Raw genomic sequence first — 21,055 nt, 5'->3', positions numbered from 1 at the left:
GAGTGTCTCAGAACCCACCACCTTCCTTGCTAGTCCACAGCCATGCCCGCCACTCCAGCTGCCGCCATGAGCAGCATGGCAACATCTTCATAACTCCACAAACGCTGTCTTATTTTTACAACACAGCTTTTCCCAAAGGCCACAGGCGAGCAGGAGGAAGCGCTGTTGGAGGTTTCCAGATGATTGCCCCAAGTCACAAGGGTGTTTGTTGTTTAGTCATGAGACCGTCATATAGAAAGTGTCTACGCTGGGCCACCCTCGTCTGTATGATGTGCCATGAAGCCGTCTTCCTCTCTCCCACCCTCCTGCAGCCATCAAGTTCTCTGGAGACGTTCTTTGACTCCCTGGTGACACAAGCTGAGATCCCCAACATTTTCTCCATGCAGATGTGCGGGGCGGGACTGCCGGTGGCCGGATCTGGTACCAACGGAGGTAGTCTTGTGGGTATCTTTCAGTCTTAAAAGGGTGCAAAATTGCAAATTGATGGGGTTAATTCCATTTTCTTAAAAACCTGATGAAAAATATAAGGCATAGGCACCCTGGGTACTGTAAACTTTTGAACCTTTTAAAAGTTAGCAAGATTGGATATTTTATCCTCTGTATCATGCTGCCATCTAGAAATATGCTTCTCATTGCCTCTCCAGAGATGACCTTATTATTCTTTGAAAGTGAATTGTTTTCTGTAGGGGGGTGGATCGTGGGGAACGTGTGAGTGAGCTGGGACACACTTATGAATTTACACACCTGGTGGGGGGACAGGGACACCTGCGAGTCCTTTCTCTTTATCTTTCGCTCTCTCCTTGTCTCTCTCTCACTCTTGCTCTCCCTCAACACACAGCCAAGGTGGTTTCTGTTGAAATAGAGTCAAGGCTACCAGCCCTATGCACATGCTATAGCTGAGCTTCCTGGGGAGGGGAGCTGAGCTTCCCAGGGAGCGGGGAGCTCTGTCCCCAGACATAGGGGAAATAGAATGAAGGTACAAAGGAACCTGGCGCAGTGGCACAGTTCTCTAATCCAGTACTTAGGGGACTGAGACAAGAGGGTCACAGGTTAGAGGCCAGGAAGGGCCTCTTAGGAAGAATGCACAGGAGGGCCCCTCTCAGGGAGGGCGCACCCCTCTGCTCACAGTGTGAGAGGCACAGTCAACAGTCAACCCCAGCCACTGTCTACCTCTCCTAATACTTTGTCCCCTTCTGAGGGGATCGTGGAGCTTAGGACCTGAGGGGTGCCATTACACAGTTCTGTAACATAAGTAGGGAAGCTCTAGTGTTGTGCTTTTCTTTTTTCTGATTCCTGAGGTACTAAATCAGCTTCAGTCAGCATGGTTAACTGTTCTGCTGCATTTGTTTGAGGGAAAATCTCAATACTATGAAATTAGAGTTGTGTGTATGTTCTGTAGATAAAGAAACCACCAGCACCTCTTGATCAGACCTGGGCATGGTATGTGTGGCCTTTGGAGACATGGCCTCCCAACAGTCCCTGTTTCTTTTTCAAGTATTTATGTTTGTTTCACAACATCACAATAAAGTGCAAGTCCCGACTGCACTGAAGTCGCACCGTGTGTGTGCATGCTTCTTTGTGGAGAATTGACTCTCTGTGTGTTTTTCCTCTTTTATACATGAATTTTTTCTCTTCTTAGGTCCTGGGTGGAATCGAACCAAGTCTGTACAAAGGAGACATCTGGTATACCCCCATTAAGGAGGAATGGTATTATCAGATAGAAATCCTGAAACTGGAAATCGGAGGCCAAAGTCTTAATCTGGACTGCAGAGAGGTGAGCCCTCGGGAGCGTGGCTATACCTGTCTGTCCTCTGTGCCTGGCATGCTTCCTCATTATAGCCGGAACCCGTGTATGAAGTCAGAAGGTGAATTGCATTATGGATAGATCAGGGCCTCTTTCTGTGAAGAGATACAGTCTCTTTATGTGGGCTGAGGTCAAGTCAATAAATTCTACCCCTCCAGAAATGGCCTCCTTCCAAGCGGTTGGCTGAATCAGGCAAAATTAGCATAAAACAGTAAGTGAGGAGAATGATGTCCTACTACATCTTTCTCCATCCATCTTGACACAATGGCCCCTGAACTCTATGGATGGGGATGGTATAGCAGGTGTTTTTCAGTCCAGGGAAACAAAGGAGACTAAAAGTAAACAAAGTGAAACAAGCTTAAGACCATCTACAGTCCCCCTCCCGGTACACACTCTTGCTATAGGAAAGTCATGCCCCAAAGTGCACATGGCTGCACAGCACTGGAAGACGCAGGCGTGTGCAGCGCTGGTACCCTGTCTCCTGTTAATCATAGCCATGGCCGCCCCCTGCATCCAGGTTTTCTAATGGCAAATGATGAGTGGCGTTATGATTACGATGGCCGAAGGAGCCTCAGTCTTTAACGCCGCTTTTAGGATGACTGTTGAAAATCTCCCACATCCTCCTCTCTTTCTACCCGTTAGCACTTCCTTAGAAATTAGCCAGCACAGGCTGATCCATAAAGACTGATAAAATGATGGTCTAGTCTGTCGGGATAGTATTTCAGTCCCAGGTCCAGAACTCTGCTTTATTGCCAAAGGCATTTATTTGAACATCTGAGTGGCAAAACGTTCTGCCTGGGAGGGCTGTCGACTGTGGTCGTGTCTCTTTTCTTTCCTGGGCCTTGGCTTCCTAATCTGGGAAGTGAGGCTCTGGCAGGGAGGTCCCTCTTCCCTAGTCCTGAGTGTACAATGAACTGTGCGGATGAGCTCGGGTGGCTGCCTGGTCTGTCGAAGCCGGACGCCATGGGTGTGGGCCACGGCAGTCACTCAGCACCTTCTCCCCCTTCCTTCCCTTCCAGTATAACGCAGACAAGGCCATCGTGGACAGCGGGACCACGCTGCTGCGCCTGCCCCAGAAGGTGTTCGACGCGGTGGTTCAGGCCGTGGCCCGCACATCTCTGGTGAGTCCTCAGATGCTCTTGAATCTTCTAGAACATGGCTCATGGTCCCACGCTGGGAGCACTGCTGTGTGTGTTGAGTACTTGGGCTCTTTTAAATACTCTGTCCTCTGAAGGTTTTGAAGGGTGAGTTTTTAAAACTATTATTATGAAATTTATAGTTATATTTTTTTTAAGTAGGAATGTTTATTTTGTATTGGTGCACTACAGTGTCACATCATAATGTGGATCCTGTGGCATCCGTTCACCCAGTCCTTGGTGTCCCAACCCCTTCCCCTCTTCCCTCCCTCCCACTACTGAGTGTCCAGGTTAACAATGTTGTATTCACACGTATACACATAGTCGAGTGTAACTTTTCCCTTAATTAACCCAGCCCTTGTCCGCCCTCACCCTTCCTTTCTGGCTTTGCCGAGGTTTCCCCTTGTATACTTTTATTGGTGTGTTGTAACCGTAAATTTTAGTGAGGTTCAAATTCACACAATTAGATGTGCACACGGGTCTTGTGTTTACAACTGTGGGTCCCCATACACAACAGCTAGATGGTATTGATACCTCCACACATGGATGTACCGGTCAGGGTTCAGAGAAAAGCAGAACACATATATTGTAAAAGGAGATTTATCAAACCAGCTTACAGTTCAAAGCAGTGTAGCCCCAGGTTTCTAGAGGAACCAGCAGCTGGCCAAGAGGTCCAAGAACTAGAGTCTCGGAATTGGAGTGACTTCTAATTCAGTCCCAGTCCAAGATGGAGAGACCAGGAGACTCTTTGGAGAAACGATGGTAAAGATCTAGCTCGAAGGGCTAAAGACGGATAACTCAGATGAGCACAGGTGCACTTCCTTCAGGAAGAACCGCGCACTCTCACTTGGCTTTTTTCCTTTTTTACCGAGCTCCTGCACCTATCAGAATTGTACTGCCTAATTCAGGGCAGGGCTTCCCCTTCAATCTGCCATTATATAAACCGATAATCTCATCGGCACACCCAGAGTCACAGAATCTTAGGTGTTTCATGGTCCAGGCAAGGTGACCGTCCAGACTAACCACGAACCATCACAAAGGCGCAGCATACTTCCAGCTGCTCCTTTTAGCGGTTCTTTCTTTCCTCCTCCACCCCTCCCCCGTCCTCCCGCTCGCTCCTCTCCATTATCTCAGGTCTCTTTGTTTGCTGCCGTCTCTCTAGCATCCATGTATGAGAGAAACATCAGACCCCTGGCCTTCTGAGAGTGACGGATCGCAGCGCAGTATTCTCTATTTTATCCATTTTCCTGCAAATGGCATCACTGCTGCTCTTCCTGGCTGAGTACAATTCCGCTGTGTCTATCTCCCACATTTTTAATCACGTTTGTCTGTAAATAATGCCTTCATTTTGACCACAGAGGACGTGGCTCCGAAGGGGCGATTCTTTTTAGTACTTCAGATCATCGCCCATGTGGTATAGTACTTTTTAAATCTGAGATGGAAATACTATCATGGCTTGCTTGATGGCGGGGGAGGTCAGAAATGCCTTGTTAGGTGAGTTTGTCGTTGAACAAACCTTACAGGATGCGCTCACAGGACCCTCGGTGATGTCGATCAACCAAAGAGGCTCAACAAAAGCAGAGGAGCCGGCTGCTCCACAGTGAACTTTGTGTTTTAATAAGCACAAGGGATAAACTCTAACATGACCACGAGAAATCCAGTGTGCTATCACATAAACCAGTAGCATGGCCATCGGCTGTCACTACTAGGTATTGTGGGCTGTGGGTAGTTGTGTGCTGGACTCCTTAGGACTAACAGCGCACTAGGTTCGTTGACACCAGCACCATCACCAGCTTGGGGCTGGAGCTGTGAGTTGACAGCGACGATGCTGACGTCATTAGGATCAGCCCCATTATAGTGTCACGAGGCCACCATGGCCCCTGCGATCTGTCACCAACTGAAACATCACAGAGGGCATGACTGTGTGGTAAAGTCAAGGTTGTCCAGGTGTGGTGGCACATGCTTGTAATCCTAGTACTTGGGAGGCTGAGACAGGAGGATCGCAGGCTCGAGGACAGCCTCAGCAAGTAGTGAGACTCTCATCAACCCAGCAAGCCCCTGTTTCCAAATAAAATCAGTCAGGGGGTATAGCTTGGAATGCCTCTGGGTTCAATTCCCAGATATCTATCTATCTATCTATCTCTCTCTCTCTCTCTCTCTCTCTCTCTCTCTCTCTCTCTTTCTCTCTCTCTCTCTACACACACACACACACACACACACACACACACACACACACACACACACAGTAATGGTAAAGCCAAGCATGATGGTACATACTTATAATCCTAGTACTTGGGAGGCTCAGACAGGAAGATCACAGGCTTCAGGCCAGCCTCAGCGACTTAGCGAGGCTATCAGCAAACTAGCAAGACCCTGTTTCCAAGTAAGAAACAAAATAGGCCAGAGATATCACTCAGAAAATGCACCCAGATTCAGTCCCCAGAAACACACACACACACACACACACACACACACACACACTCTCTCTCTCTCTCTCTCTCTCTCTCTCTCTCTCTCTCATAAAGTAACAGAAAAACAAGAATGCATAGCCTTTAGAAAGCCAAACCAAAACATTAGTTCTTCTTGCCCTTTAGCCATGATGCATGCTTACTTCTATAAAATAACCATATTTTTCACAGATGACAAAGGCCATTTGACTAAACTAGCAATTATTTTATGGCCTCACTCTGAAGTATAGAATCAGAATCAGGGTTGAGGACAAGTTACTTTGGGAGACCTGGCTGCCGGTTTTTTAAAGTATCACCCCAACTTTCCAGTTTATTCAGGACAACAGGGTGGACAGAAAAGTGGAACACAGCTTTGGGGTCAAATGGAATTATGTTTTCCCCAGTTTTTTCCACTTCGTAGCTGGCTCCTGGGGAGAGGCGCCCTCAGAGACCCCCGTGTTCTCCTCTCTGGGGCTGTTGAGAAAATTTGGGGTAAAATGCCCCACCCAGTGGATGACAGGCACGCGGTGATGTCTAGCCATGGCGCTGCTGGAATCTCATCTAGATGCCAGATAAAACTGCCTCTGCCTTCCTAAGTGTTTCTATGGAATCTGCCTACTCGAGACCACCCAAGATTGCCAGAAAACCAGTGCTTCCTGTGCGAAGTCTATCCCACTACGAGCACTGGCCAGCATCCTGCTACCCCACTGGGATAGCCGAATTCAAAGCATAGCTCATAGGAAAACTCATGGCGATTGTTTTGTTACAGATTCCCGCAAAAACATGGAGCAAGAAGGGGCTTCAGTTGTCCCCAGCCCAAACTCCCAAAGCCTAAAACAGTGTAGGAAGTGCAGCAAGTGAATCAACAGGACGCAGGGGGATGACGACACAGGACGCAGGGGGATGACGACACAGGACGCAGGGCCCTTTACCAACTCACACATTCCTCCTCTGAGATCTGCTGAACCCTGAAAAATTCCAAGTCATGTTCTAGCACTGTCAAGTTAGAATGCTTGTGAAAATCAGATCATCCTTGAAATAAGGAACAGTATGCCTGTTTCTTATCTTTTTTGTTTTTTCTTGGTACTAGAAATTGAATTCAGGAGCCGGGCATGGTGGCGCATGCTTGTAATCCCAGTATTCGGGAGGCTGAGATAGGAGGATCGAAGTTCTCAGCCTCAGCTACTTCTTGGATAGCCATTGCAACTCAGCAAGACCCTGTTTCAAAATAAAAAATAGTGCAGGGGTGTAGCCCAAAGGTAGAATTCCCCTGGGTAACGTCCCTAGTACCACAAAAAAATAAAAATAAATAAAATGAATTCAGGGGCATTTTACCTCCAAGATATACCCCAGCCCTATTTTATTTATTTTGAAGGAGGGGCTCACTAGATTCTGAGATTCTAAGTTGCTGAGGCTAACCTTGAACTTGCAATCCTCCCGCCGTAGCCTCCCAATGCTGGGATTACAGGTGCACACCACCTCACCCCGCTTGCCTATTTCTTCTATCCCTTGCAGAATTAATATTGAGACCTTCAGACATGATTTCTCAGGCATGATATTCAGAACCACGAATGTTGGCAACGCGTCGCGAGGGGGTTTGCGGAGTCAGAGCACGACTCTAGCGAGCATGCATGTCCCGTCTTTGGCTGCGGGCGTCAGCGCTCCTGAGCTCATGGGCACGCATTCCGCAGCCTGGGGCTCTGGGAGAAGGCGCGCTTACCGCCTGGGTCCGCCTTGTCTAAAATTACCCTCTAATTTCATGCAGCGCCTGCGCCAGGAAGGAGGAGCAGGGCTGCGTCGTTAGCCTCAGGCAGGGAAGACGCGCAGGGTGAGCGGCTCTGGCGTAGCCCCAAAGATGTGTTCTTTCCTTTCACCTGCTAGGTGCGCGGACGCCAGCTCTCTCGGCTGGAGTTTCTTTCTAGTTAAGGAGAGAGCTGGGTTCAGAGAGTTGAAGGAAATAAAATGTTGGGCTCTGTTCCTTGGCATGGATCGTTCAACTGGGATAGTAGAAGTTAGGGCCCTGTGGGCCTGTATTTAGAAGCGGTCCTGGGGGCATTTTTTGCAGAGCCACATAGCGCACAAAGTCGGGGTGCTGGGCTCCGTTCCCACCCAGCAGTGACGCCCAGCTGTGAAACCCTGTAGCAGGACACTCACTCTAAGATGACCTCTGACTTAAAACCCTGAGCTGAGGGTGGAACTGTCCCCAAGGACACGCGGCAGCCCCCGGGAGGCCTCCAGACACAGGGCTAAGGGCACGGACACACCTTTGGGGGCAGTGAGGCACAGTCTGAGCTGTGCCACTCCGCCCGGCGACTCGGCCCCTCTGAGCCTCCCTCGGTGCATGCTGGAGCTGGCCGTGCACTGGCGTGGAGCTCTCTGTGGCCCCTGCAGGGTTTTTGCATCAAATCCTGCAAAATGACCCTTTCCCCTCTTAATCAACCAGTCTGCCGAGAAACCTTCCCCCTGATACCTATTTCAAATTCACTTTTTTTTTAAGCGGGTCTGGAGATAGAACCTAGAGGCATTCGACCTTCAAGCTACACCCCCTGCCCAATTTTTTATTCTTTATTTTGAAACAGGGTCTCACTGAGTTGCAGAGGGCCTCACTAAGTGGCTGAGGCTGTCCACAAACCGTAATCCTCCAGTCTCAGCCTCCCGAATGCTGGGATCACAAGCGTGCGCCACCACGCCCGGCTCAAATTCACTTCTTTAAAAAGCAAAACGGTATGCATGCCAGCAGCAGAAACGTTACAGATCACTCCCAAAGGCTCAGGAGGGTTGAGCAGGGCACCGGCCCCCTCTCTCCCCAGCTGTGAGCCCCAGAGGGAGCACAGGGCCGCCCGGAGCACCCATAGTGAGCAGGGTTGCACGCAGCACCCCCAGTGTTCCGTGTGTGGGAGTTCCCCGGCATCCGGCGGCACCAGGCTCTTTTCAGCTCCCCTTCTGCAGCATTCCGCCCTTGTCCCCCTCTCTTCCTCACACTGCAGTAGCCCCTGCCTGGTCAGGACTGGGTCCTCCACCCCTGTCTTCTCCCTGCTGGATACCATGCAAGGTGCTGCCAGAGCCTCTAGGTTTATGTCTAGGCCAGGCCCCGGAGCCCAGGACTCGGAGTGTACACACAGGTCCCCTCGGACACCCCCGCCACAGCAAGGCGCTGTGGAGCTCAGGCCCCACCCCCCCCACCCCCCCCACCCCATAAATGGATAAGTGCAGTGTGGGCTCATCCCCTCCTTCCTCCCCTCCCACCTCCCTCGCTGGCTTCCTGCCCTGGGGCCAGCCCCACATCTCAGGGCTGTAGCTCCTCCCCTCCACACCTGCCAGGGCTGGGCCCGCCCACCGGGCATCCCACTGAGCTCTGTTTTCCCACATAACTGTCCTGCACTGACCTCGCCTCTCTGGCCTGTCCCACCCATGGGCCGCCTCTCAGGATAAGTTGCCAGAGGTGCCTCTTGCTCGCCCACACCAGGCGTCAACAGGGGCAGAGCACTGCTCAGGGATGAGCGAGGTGGCACAGGTGTGGGCAGCCTCCGGGAAAGTGGGTGGAAGTGGTGGAGGCCCCGGTGCCTTGTGGTGGTGGCCGCCATCTTGTGGCATCGCTGGCTGACACATTTTCTCACCCATTTCCAGAGTCTCCTGTGGGTACAGGTGTCGGCACTCTAAGTACAAGCAAAAGGCCCCTGTCTTGAGAGGACTCAGGGCCCAGTATGGCAGAAGGTCCTCGCCCCAAGAAAAAGCCCTGCAAGAGAGGTGGCCTATAGCCGGGCGTGGTGGGCACGCTTGTAATCCCAGCATTCGGGAGGCTGAGGCAGGAGGATCGCGGTCCAAGGACAGCCCCTGCTACTTAGTGAGGCCCTCCGCAACTCAGTGAGACCCTGTTTCAAAATAAAGAATAAAAAATAGAGCTGAATGTGTCACTCGGAGGTAGGATGTCCCTGGGTTCCATGCCCAGGTCTGCAAAAAAAAAAAAAAAAAAAAGGAGTCCTATGTCCCCTAGTGTCAGAGCCATGGTGGCCTCTGAGCGGTATCTGAAAAAACAAGAGCTTCCAGAAGAGCCCAGTGTAGGCTCAGTATTGGAGCCAGCCTGCTGAGGTCACGAATCCAGAGCACAGGGGACGCCCTAAGGGGTTTAGGAATTCTGTCTTCTAAAGGGCCGGGGCTGTGTGACCTGGGCCAGGTTGCGTCACTCTCTGGGCTTTGGCCGCCTCCCCTATGAAGGGCTCTGTCAGCGCGCCGGCGCGGTGTTTGGATTTAGAAGTAACTAGAGCTACAGAGCGGCCTCAAAGGCGCTCTGCGGCTCAGCGGCTTTCATAACTGTTATGTCTTCCTTACCATCGCCCTTCCCGGGAATGGATGTCCCCACCGCCCCGTCCTCATGAAGCGTTGCATACCCCTGTGGGCATCTGGCCGGGGGCCAGGAGAGCCGGGCGCTATTCCCTGTCAACGTGCCAGCTGGCTCGTGTTTCTCACGGGATCTTCTTGTTTTTCTAGATTCCAGAATTCTCTGATGGTTTCTGGACAGGGGCCCAGCTGGCGTGCTGGACGAATTCCGAAACGCCGTGGTCTTACTTCCCCAAAATCTCCATCTACCTGAGAGACGAGAACTCCAGCCGGTCATTCCGGATAACCATCCTGCCTCAGGTATGAACTCTCTCTTTATCATCATTATTATTATTTATATAACACATAGCAAGCAAAGATCAAGGGAGGCCACACGTAACTCACACACTGGGCATCACACTGGTTCGAGACTCTGTTGCCATGGTAACAACCCCACCGGTGACTGCTGGTGAGCCTGCACGAGTCTGCTGGTTGTGGCCAGGCTGGCTCACGTGTCTCTGGTCAGCAGGGAGGCCAAACTGACCTTGGCTTCAGCCTGGGGTGCTCCAGATGGCCCCTCTCTCCCATTTCAGGGGGCCAGGTCAGCAGTGTGGTGGCCCTGCAAGTCTCTCTGCGTGCAGTGGTCCTAAGAGAGAGAAGCCCTGCCCTAGAAATCTCATCCCAGAACCAGCCACCATCTCTTCCACAATGCTGTCCAAAGGAGCCCCTGGCTAGCCTGGGGCTGCAGCTGGGGGTATAGACTCCCTCTGAGAAGGGGGAGCTCCAGAGCCACGTCGCAGAGGGCATGGCGCAGGGGCACGCCACCACGCCGTTATAGACTGTTCTCCAGTGCACGGATCAGTGAAGAGTAGACCTGGATTGTCAGAAATGGTGGCATCGTTTTTCTTCCTCCCTGGTCCTGAAGGGCTCACATCTTGACAGACCACGCCCTGTCTTTTGAGCCCTCTCCCGGCCACCCACCCATCCCACGCCCCCACCCACTGCAGAGGATTTTCAGGTTAATCTCCCCAGGGCACAGTCCTGGTGGCTCCTCCCACCTGCCTTCCCCCTCTGCAGCCCACTTCCCACCGCACCCTGGCCTCTGCATGGTCTGCCTCTGCTGTCCGTTCCTAGCTCTGCTTCCACGGCCCGCCTGGAATGCCTTCTCTTCCCTCCTCCCCTGTGTGTCCAGATTCCTCCCACCCGCTCAAACAAGCTCCACTTTTGTTGGGACCTTGCTGAGCAGAACAACCCAATTGTGAGCTTGCCCTTCAAAACCATAATACATATTTCCCAGTCCACTCATCCGCTGTGGAATCATGTCTTTAGGGTGATGTTTTATGCTGAATCTTTTTTTTTTAATTTGACTTTTTTTTCCTAAAAAAATCATCTTATATTTTATCTTCAATTAATTATTAATTCCTCTAAGAGGAACAGTTGCACCACGAGTTTTAGAAACTGTCCCCTTTTCCCTGACGTTAGCAGGCGGTGGAGGGTAGGTGCAGATTAAACACTTGCTAAAGCCAGGGGTGGTAATACACACCTGTAATCCCAGTGCTTGGGAGGCTGAGGCAGGAAGATGACAAGTTTGAGGACAGCCTTGGCAACTCAGTGTGACACTCAGAAACCTAGCGAGACTCTGTTTCAAAATAAAAAATTAAACCAGGCATGCTGGCACATGCTTATAATCCCAGTACTTGGGAGGCTGAGACAGGAGGATTGCATGGGTTCGAAGCCAGCCTCAGCTACTTAGTGAGGCTCTCAGCACCTTAGTGATACCCTGCTTCCAAAGTAAATATATATATAATAGGTCTGGGAGTGTAGCCCAGAGGTAGAAGGCCCCTGGGTTCTATCCCCAGTACCACAAAATAGATGATAGATAGATAGATAGATAGATAGATAGATAGATAGATAGATAGATAGATAGATAGATAGATGGCTTGTAGGTAAAATGCCCTTGGGTTCAATCCCCAGGACCAAAAATATATACACACATACGTATATACGTATGTAGTTACATGCCTGAGGAGACACATCCGCGTCTGTGTCGAACCTTGCTGGATTGGTGATACAGGATTAGGAGAAGAAATCAAGAAGCAATGCCACTCTGTTCCCATGACCAGCTTTCTGTGCGGGTTGTGTGTTGCAGAAACATTGAGATCCTAGAGAGGGTTAAAAGTTTCCAGAGAAATACAGCTCAAGAAGGACAGACCGACTGGGCGGGAGAGGCCTAGGTTATATTCTCAGCACTGCCAGGACTCCCACCATATGGCTGAGCAAATCACCTAGCCCCGTGTCCGTCTCCTTCACTAGGAAGAAGTAATAGCCCTTGCCGAAGCCATTTCCAGGAGGCAGTATCCTTGGAGGAGTGGCACTGTCCAGAATGTGGTGTTAGAATGATGTATTTTTGACATCTTCCAAACAATGTGTTCTTTATGATTGCATTTGGGTCATTCGGACAGCAAAAAATGTGAGCATTATTTCAGACATTTGTAACCAATGTCTGACCCAGCTTGAGGACAAAGTGCAGGCGTCCTGGCAAATGAATAGCATGCGGGCTGATTGGCAGATCCCAGGGGCCAGCGGACGCGGGCCGCACACTCCGGGGAGGCTCTCTGTCCAGGGCAAGCGGTGCCATCGAGCTGAGCATCCTAAGGGATCGTCAGCTGCTGTTTGGCCTGAGCACGGGGCAGCACAGGTGCAGTGCAGGAGGTTGGACACCCTTAGTTCCATCGCCGATTCTGCGTAAGATCATTAAGGCTCTTGCTTGGGAGATGGGCGAGGTCCAGCTGACTTTGATGGGGTCACAGTCCTCATTTTTGTAACTCCATCTCCTCCCTTGTGTCCTGGCTTCTTACTCACACCACCCGCCTGCCTGTGTCCCATTGCCTTGCTGGGAAACGACAGGGACAACCAGTTGGGCAGTGAGGTGCTGTGGGCTGCCTTTGCCGTTATGCTGATCAAGATGGCGTAGGGAGCCATCTCTGAGCAGCCGGGCTCCGCGCAGCCAGCCAGCGCCTCCCCGACCCTGAGAGCAGTCACCCAGGCTCTTCGGCACCGAGGCTTTAGGATGGGGCCCCTCTCTGGGATCTTTCAGGCATTGGCAGTAAGAGATGAGAAAATTATTGCTAGTGCTGAAGAATCTGGCCAAAGGCAAGGAGCTCAAATTACGTCTAATACTCTTTTCCAAAAACATGTGAGTTAAAGCTATTTGTCTGATATAAAAGTAGCCCGGGCCCCCGCCTTCAGGGGACTTCTGATTAATTTTTTTTCACAGAACCATAAAAACATACTTACTTTTAGTCTAAATACTGCTGGTCTGTCTAGTTATGCTATTTTGGTGTAAGGCTAACAGTTCCCTCTGAGATCCAGCAAGACCGACACTACCCAACGTGTTTCAGAACGTGTGGTCTGGAATTCTTGCCGAAAACCCGCTGGGACACACACAGGAAGAACCAAATTAAAGACACAAATTCAGTTGGCACAGCATTTGGTACTGATTATTTGCATCAGTATCGGCCTCATTGTATTTGAAAAGTGATTTTTTTTTATGGGATCCATTAGACATATGAGGGGGGGGGTCCATTCCTACTTACAAAACCTAAAATGACAGAGCTTTGGTGGCTGCTCAGCATATCCTCTGCCCCTTTCTTTCTTTCTTTCTTTCTTTCTCTTTTTGAGGTACTGGGGATGGAACCCAGGGGCATTCTACCTCCGAGCTACACCCCAAGCCCTATTTTTTAGTCTTTATTTTGAAGCCGGGTCTCACTGAGTAGCAAAGGGCCTCACTAAGTAGCTGAGGCTGTCTGCGAACCACGATCCTCCTGTCTCAGCCTCCCAAATGCTGGGATAACAAGCGTGCACCACCACGCCCAGCTCCACCTTTGTTTAATTTAAGCTGATGCTCATGAGATGCTTGTCCATTAACACCGGTCCGGCTTAGCGTCATCCATTCTTTCCAGCACACGGTTCTTGAGGTCATGCTCTGTACCCAGGTACCAGGTACGTCCTGAAGAGGTGACTGGATCTTACCTTGAAGCAGAGTGTGCAGATACATAGCCCAACAGTGAGAAGGTTTTGATTGCAGAGACAATTCCCTGGAATAGTAGCTGCTTTATATCCAGCCTTTGGTGGCTCTGCAGATGACCACACCCTGCCTAGAGATAGCTCTTCTCTGCACACAGGAAGCGTGGAGAGGCTCAGCTCTCTTGGGCGTCTCCTTCATCATGTGCAGACAGACCGACAGACACCTGTGGTACACCTGTGCCTGTGTGAGTTACAGGTGGCATGTCTGTCTGCTCATATTTCCCTCCCTTTGGATAGAGTTTACCGCTACACTTTTGATATCTTCTCATCTGGTGCAGGGGGTCATCTTTCTGTCTCTAAAGCACCCTTTGCACCTTAGGGGGCTCCAAGCATGCTGGAACCCCCTGATGTTTATAATGTCGCCTGATTCGTGCTCTCTCCTCTTCAACCAACAGCTCTATCTTCAGCCCATGGTGGGGGCTGGCTTGAATTACGAGTGCTACCGATTCGGCATCTCCCCTTCCACGAATGCACTGGTGATTGGTGCTACAGTGATGGAGGGCTTCTATGTGGTCTTTGACCGAGCTCGGAAGAGGGTGGGCTTTGCCGCGAGTCCCTGTGCAGGTAAGTGTTCCTCGCTTTGAGGGGAGGGGCGCGAGACTGTGAGGCCACGCCAATTACTGTTGAATTGTTTTGCTCATGCCGATCATCGGGGATCACATCTGATCAACAGAATGGATCTCCAGAGGAGTCCATGAGAGAATCCCTTAGGCTAGGCTAAGCATGCGCTCTACCACTGAGCCACACCTTCAGCTCCTGAATTCCACCTTTCTGAGAGTTAAAGCAAAGTAAATAAGAAAATTCATGTATGAGCTATGTATATTTTTCCTTCAATGTGGTCCTCAATATGAAATAAGAAATAAATGTCTATCATTGTTATTTCTCAAAATCCTACAATAACAAGATGAAGGAGGCCATTTTTCCTGTAGACCTTGTCAGAAGGGGTAATGTGGGAGGACAGACCAGTGTTACTCTGCGAGGTCTAGCTTGACCCTCACCCTCTCTAAGCCCAGCCTGCAGGTGTCTTCAGACTGAGCGTTGGCTCAAGACAGGCACTCAGACAGCCCCCTGGATTCCTGTGAAGGTTGGATACTCTGGTCTAGCGGTCCAGGCTGGCCAGGAGGGGCAAGTCGAAGAGTTGGGCATGAAACCTGAGTTGCTGGAAAGGAGTTGGGGGCTGGGGAGCTGCATCAGGAAGGCGGCCAGGACAGCTAGAGCATTTCAAGACAGGGTCTCAAAGGCCTGAAACATTTTTGGTACAGTGGGCTTGAAGTCAGGAACAGAATGAAATCGTACAGCTGGTGAGATGCTGAGGAGAGAGAGAACTGAAACGGGTGTGTGGTCGACAAAAACTGGTGACGAGGAGGTGGACAGGAAAAGACTCCGGGGGCTTGGAGTGAAGGGCAGGATCTCGTGTTGAAGGGAAGGCAGTTTAAAACCGGGTGAGCTGAGGGACAACGGGGCTGCTGGGCCGGCCTTCACTCTTTTCTAAACCCATGGGAAGATATGGGGAGCCACTAAAATAGATGCCACAGACCACTGCTGACTTATTCAGGGGAGAGGGTGAGCCTAAATATTTTGTAATGCCGAAATCCTGGCCTTAAAACAGGAATCCTGGGAAACAGAGCAGGTGAGTGGCGCTTCATGTTCCAAGTGCCAGCTTACTAGGGTTTCGGAAAAGGCAGTAACAACTCAGAGAGTGGAAGAGCAATATTTAAGAAAGAATCACATCTGAACCAACAGGCAGTTCGCACCGTACATAAATAAAACGAGCCAGTCTTGCTGGTGCACGCTTGTCATCCCAGTACTTGGGAGGCTAAGACAGGAGAACTAAAGGTTTGAGGCCAACCTCGGCAATTCAGCAAGACACTCAGAAACTTAGCAGGACCCTGTTTTGAAAGAAAAGTAAATAAAGGGCTGGCGTGTGGCTTAGTGGCAGAATGCCCTGAGTTTAATTCCTAGTATTAAAATTTAAATAAATGAAACTGCCCAACCTCGGGTACATATATAAGATGTGGCTATATTTCCATCTTTTAAAATACCAGTGTGGGTTCACTTAACTGTGTGTGAGTGCAAAGACGTGGAATCCTTAAGACTCGGCACGACTTCCACCTTTGTTGCCAGTGAACTCACATTAGATATTTTCTACGCGCACATTAACTTCCAGCCTCTTAGTGTGCGAGGGAGACCTGTCTCTGTGGTGGTAAGTGTATTTTCCCACTGGGCATAATTTGCTTTTTACCTAGAGACTATTAAGAACTAAACCAATTTGCCCCAAAACTTCTGTCCTCTTTCCTGACCATTCAGGTCCGGGGTCTAAGGCACCAACCGCCATCGGGTCCACTCAGTACTGCAGTGACGTGTGTTTCTAAGTGAACTGCTCTTGGAAAGCGTTAGTATCAAATGTCTGGGGACCAGCCTCATTTTCTGCACGTTATCCTGAATTCTTCATTAGACACTCTTACCTATGAGATTTTTGGTGTTGTTGCTATTTTATAAGTGAATTTAAGGTTTGGGTGCTTAAACATTTGATTTTACCAGCTGTGGGAATATACCCTGATCTGTGTCTCCTCTTCACTGCAAATTATTTAGCCATTAAAGTAATTACGTTCCCCAGGGCCGCAATCCAAGGAGCAGCCGGTGCTCTATAGCACCGTAACAAATGGAACAGATACCCTGTCTTTCCTTTACAAATTCTTTATTTTTTTATTTTTTATTACAAGCGACTTTAAGTAACAAGTAAATACTTTAAATGATACAAAATGGCATAGTCCAAGTGTGGTGGCACACTTGTAATCCCAGCATTTGGGAGGCTAAGACAGGAAAATCGCAGTCTGTGGACAGCCTCACCTACTTAATGAGGCTCTTCCGAACTCAGTGAGACCCTGTTTCAAAATAAAGAATAAGAAATAGGGCAGGGGGTATAGATCGGAGGAAGAATGCCCCTGAGTTTCATCCCCAGACCTGCGAAAGAAAGAAAGAAAGAAAGAAAGAAAGAAAGAAAGAAAGAAAGAGAAAGAAAGAAAGAGGAAATGGCATAGTCGTCCCTGGGTAGGCATGGGAATTACTTCCAGCACCCCTTGTAGGCACCAAATCTGCCCCTTAGAAGTTCAAACCCCTTGGATGGAAGTGTGTGGTGTTTGCATATAACCTACACAGTCCTCCCATATATTTTAAATGGTCTCTAAGTGCCTTATAATACACAATACAAGGTAAGTGCTACGTAAGGGGTTGTTACCTGTATTACTTACATAATAATAATGAGGGAAAAAGTCTATACGTGTCCAGTACAGACTCAGACTTTTCAAATATTTTCAGTCTGAGTTGGTTGAATCCGCAGGTAGAGAAGCTGTGGGTTTGGAGGGCTGATTGTACACATCTCAGGCACACTTCTGGACTGTCCAGATTTAACAAATGTGGAAATTTTGTCATATGTTCTACAAAAATATTGTCAGAGAGATAAAAACAAGTGTAGCTAATGCCCCGTCCTCCCACCTTCCCCAGAGTTACCCTTTATCCCAAAATTGATATCATTCTCATAATTACTCTACCTCCGTGATTTTACTAGTGTACTTATAAGTGCTTTGCATTCGTTATCTATCGCTGTGTAACAACTTTCTCCTGCACAGAGCAGCTCTTTAGTAACCTTCCTGTGTAGTTTCTGCGGGTCAGGGAGGGGGGTGAGGTTGAGTGTGCTAGTTCTGGCTCAGGGTCTGCTGTCATGAGCTGCAGATGCTGCCTCTAAGCCCAATCGAATAGTTGTTAGCAGGAGCTGCCGTTCCCTGCAATACAGACACCACCACAACTTGAATACCTGAAATAGGAACCAGCCTTTATATAACCTAACCCGAGCGTGGCGTGCCATCCTCCCTGGACTATGCTGTTGGCCACACGGCGTGCCCTAGTAATGTGGGAGGAACTACACAGGCTCAGTCCCAGGAAGCGGAGATGATTAGAAGCCATCTTAAAAACGGCCTACCACATACTCATAACAAACACTGGTCTCTTGGTTGGTTGGTTTGCAGTTGTTTTTTTATTTTAAATTTATGTGAATGCTGTGGTATTGCACATATTCTTTATCAACTAGAGTTTATTGGTCAGCATTACATTTTCTAGATTTTTCATGTTGATAGGAGCACTAGGTCATTTTTTTAACTGCTGTATTCTTTCACAGAATACAAATGATCTCAGATTATTATTATCTCAGATTATTATTAAATACCTAATCTCACGTGGGCTCATTTTGGGTTGTTTCTAATATTTGCAATTATAAACAGTACCACCGTGAACACAAGTAAGACCTTCTAGAAATGGAATTTCTAACTAATTTAGTGTGCCAGTCCTCAGAGTTTCTGGCTCCTCTCAAATTCATAGTCAAAGTAGCTGGTATGCCGAAATTATGCAGTATAAGAATTTCAATCTCCTCAAAGTACTACCACATTTGACTCATTTTGTTTTACTGATCGATCTATGTAAAACAGTGTCCCATTTCAGTTTATTTCCTTTGAGATTATATAAGTCTGAGTATGTTTATGAGATGTCTATGCTGTTTCTATGAGGGTAAATTATTTTTCTATTACTACCTTTTGTACATTTTTCTATTCCTATTAAGAAAAAATTTCTTATCCTCTGGCTTGTACTCTGTGCCTTATTTTAAAATTCTTCCTGAATCTAAGAAAGTGGAGACTTTTTCCCTAAAAATACTGTATGCTTCATTCTTATTCTTCTAAAATATGAAGTAAGCATATTTTTTATGTGTGGACCTTCAATTTTTCCAGCATCATTTATTGAATATATGTTTTTCTCTCTTACTGTTCTAATTTTTTATTATAAAAGTTGTTCTCGCCGGGCGTGGTAGCGCACGCTTGTAATCCCCGCGCTTGGGAGGCAGAGACAGGAGGATCGCGCAGGTTCGAAGCCAGCCACGCGCACTGGCTTAGGAGACCCTGTTTCCAAATAAAAATGTAAAAATAGGTCTGGGCGTGTAGCCTGGAGGTAGAAGGGCTTCCAGGTACCCCAGTACCACCAAAAAATAAAAAAAATAAAAAATAAAAAATAAAAGTTGTTCTCATATAAACAAGACTAGAACTAATACAGTGATGTCCTGCACACTAGCTATCTATTAATAATTGTTTTAGCTTGGATCTGGAACGTTTCCCCCAAAACCATGTGGCGTAGGCGGTGCAGCAATGCCCAGAAGTGGCACTTTTTGGAAGACGGCTGGATCATGAGGGCTGTAGCCTCATCAGTGGACCATCCATGTGATGGATGGATCATTTGAGTGGACTGTAGTGGTGACTAGGCAAGTGGGGCACGGTTAGAGGAAGTGGTCGACGGGATGTGACCTCTCCACTCCCTGCCCCACCCACTCCGCACTTCCGGCTGCCACGAGCTGAGCAGCTCGCCCCTGCCACACCTTTCTGCCATGAGGTTCTACCTCACCTCAGGCTCAGAGCGGTGGAGCCAGCTGATCATGGGCTGCATTTTCTGAAACTGTGAGCCAAAATAAAACTTTCCTCCTCTGGCTTCTTCTTGTCAGGTATTTGGAACACAACAAGCAAAAGCTGACACAGTTATGTCTGACATTTTGCCATGCTAGTCTGTGTGTATATGTGTGTGTGTGTGGAGACTTTGCTGAACTATTTGCAAATAGGTTGTAGATTATCATGACATTTTACTCCTAAATATCTTCTCGTGTGTCTTACAAATAAGGATAGTTTTCTGCCTAACCACAATAGCATTATCACATTTTTTCTGTTCTGTGTGTTTGTTTATTATAAAATGTATGGATTATGGTATTCAGTTTCATTTCAGTATTTCCTAATGGTATCATTTGTTCATTTCCTATATGTGTGTATAGGTGTGTAATACTTAGACCATATTGAGATTTTCTAAATTGTCCAATGTCCTTTCCTTAGATGTTTGTCTGTCCGTCTGTCTGTTTTTTTGTTTGTTTGTTTGTTTGTTTGTTTTGGTGGTACTGGGGGTGGAACCCAGAGGCTTTCTACCTCCGGACTATACTCCCAGACCTATTTTATATATTTTATTTGAAAACAGGGTCTCACTAAGTTGTTGAAAGTCTCACTAAGTAGCTGAGGCTGGCTTTGAACCCGTGCAATCCTCCTGTCTCAGCCTTCCAAGCGCAGGGATTACAAGCGTGCACCACCATGCCTGGCTTGTTTTCTTCTTTTGAAAACCATCTTTCTCTGTTTATTTCTCTGTTTATTTCTTTCTTTATTTCTTTCGTTCTTTTTCTTTCTTTCTTCCTACATTGTCATCATCATCTTTGTCGTCATCGTCTGTCTGTCTGTCTGTCTGTCTGTCTGTCTCTCTCTCTCTCTCTCTCTCTCTCTCTCTATTGTGTGTGTTATAAAATTTATGGTATTTAGCTTTATTAAAGTATTTCCTAAGGTGTCATTTGTCCATTTCCTGTAAACTTGAGCTTAAATCTGGAGTGTTAGCTAAAGTTAAGTACTATTTGCAAGGTACCCAGCACATTTTAGTAGCATCATTGTCAGGCACCAAGGCTCACTACTTGAGCTAATTCTGAGCATCCTATTCTGACCCACTATACCCACAATTATATAGCCTCAGAGGTGTGGCTCTGGACCCCTCTGCGGAGGCATATGGTTTTCATTTCTGTAGTTATAAGACACCATCTGGAAAGGGCTTGGCACATCACCTGTTCTTCTTTAAAACTGTCCTGGCTACTTTTGCCCTCTTATTCATCTTGTCACAGTCCCAGAAAAAATACCATACTGGGATTTTATTTATATTAGCATTTAATTTATAGCTTCACTGACTGTCTGGAGTCTTTTCCTTAGGAAAAAAACTAAATTTATTCATTTGTTTACTTCTTTTATGTTTTGTGATAAATGCTTTGTAATTTTCTCCAAAAACACCATACATACAGACCTGTAACTAGGTGCCTCTTAGTTCTTACAGTTACTGTACATGAGACCATTTTAAATTGCATTTTCTAGTGAATTGTTTGGTTTATAAGTAAGAAAACTTTTTATATATTATTATTCTATCTAGCCAAATTGCTGAGTTCTTTTTAAAATGGTTTTTAGAGTCACCTGGATTTTCCATTTAAATGCTCACATAATCTAAAATAGTACATTGTAATCATTTCTAAATCTTTTTCTCTTTTATTCATATTTATTTTGTGATAACTTCCAAGACAGTCTTGAATAGAAATGAGAGCAGAGCTTGTGCTCCTGACCTAACATGGACAAAAATTCTAAATCTCCAAAATTGTGAGC

The 21,055-nt window shown here is 47.9% G+C and overlaps 1 protein-coding gene across 2 annotated transcripts in view; it reads left to right on the top strand.

Moving 5' to 3' along the window:
- BACE2 (beta-secretase 2) overlaps nt 1–21,055 on the top strand; it is a gene marked incomplete at both ends in the record, with an annotated part of 93,054 nt that overhangs the window by 58,436 nt on the left and 13,563 nt on the right. The window contains 5 exons of one of the 2 annotated variants that reach the window (XM_080696196.1): nt 312–440; nt 1,640–1,774; nt 2,824–2,925; nt 9,876–10,025; nt 14,186–14,354. In XM_080696196.1, coding sequence (XP_080552322.1) covers nt 312–440; nt 1,640–1,774; nt 2,824–2,925; nt 9,876–10,025; nt 14,186–14,354 — 685 coding nt within the window. The remainder of the gene's footprint in view (nt 1–311; nt 441–1,639; nt 1,775–2,823; nt 2,926–9,875; nt 10,026–14,185; nt 14,355–21,055) is intronic. The other variant, XM_080696197.1, reaches the window with a different exon arrangement.

This window comes from Muscardinus avellanarius, assembly GCF_963383645.1.
Source record: "Muscardinus avellanarius genome assembly, chromosome: 5".
Taxonomy (NCBI): domain Eukaryota; kingdom Metazoa; phylum Chordata; class Mammalia; order Rodentia; family Gliridae; genus Muscardinus; species Muscardinus avellanarius.
This window is presented reverse-complemented; position numbering and strand designations above follow the sequence as displayed.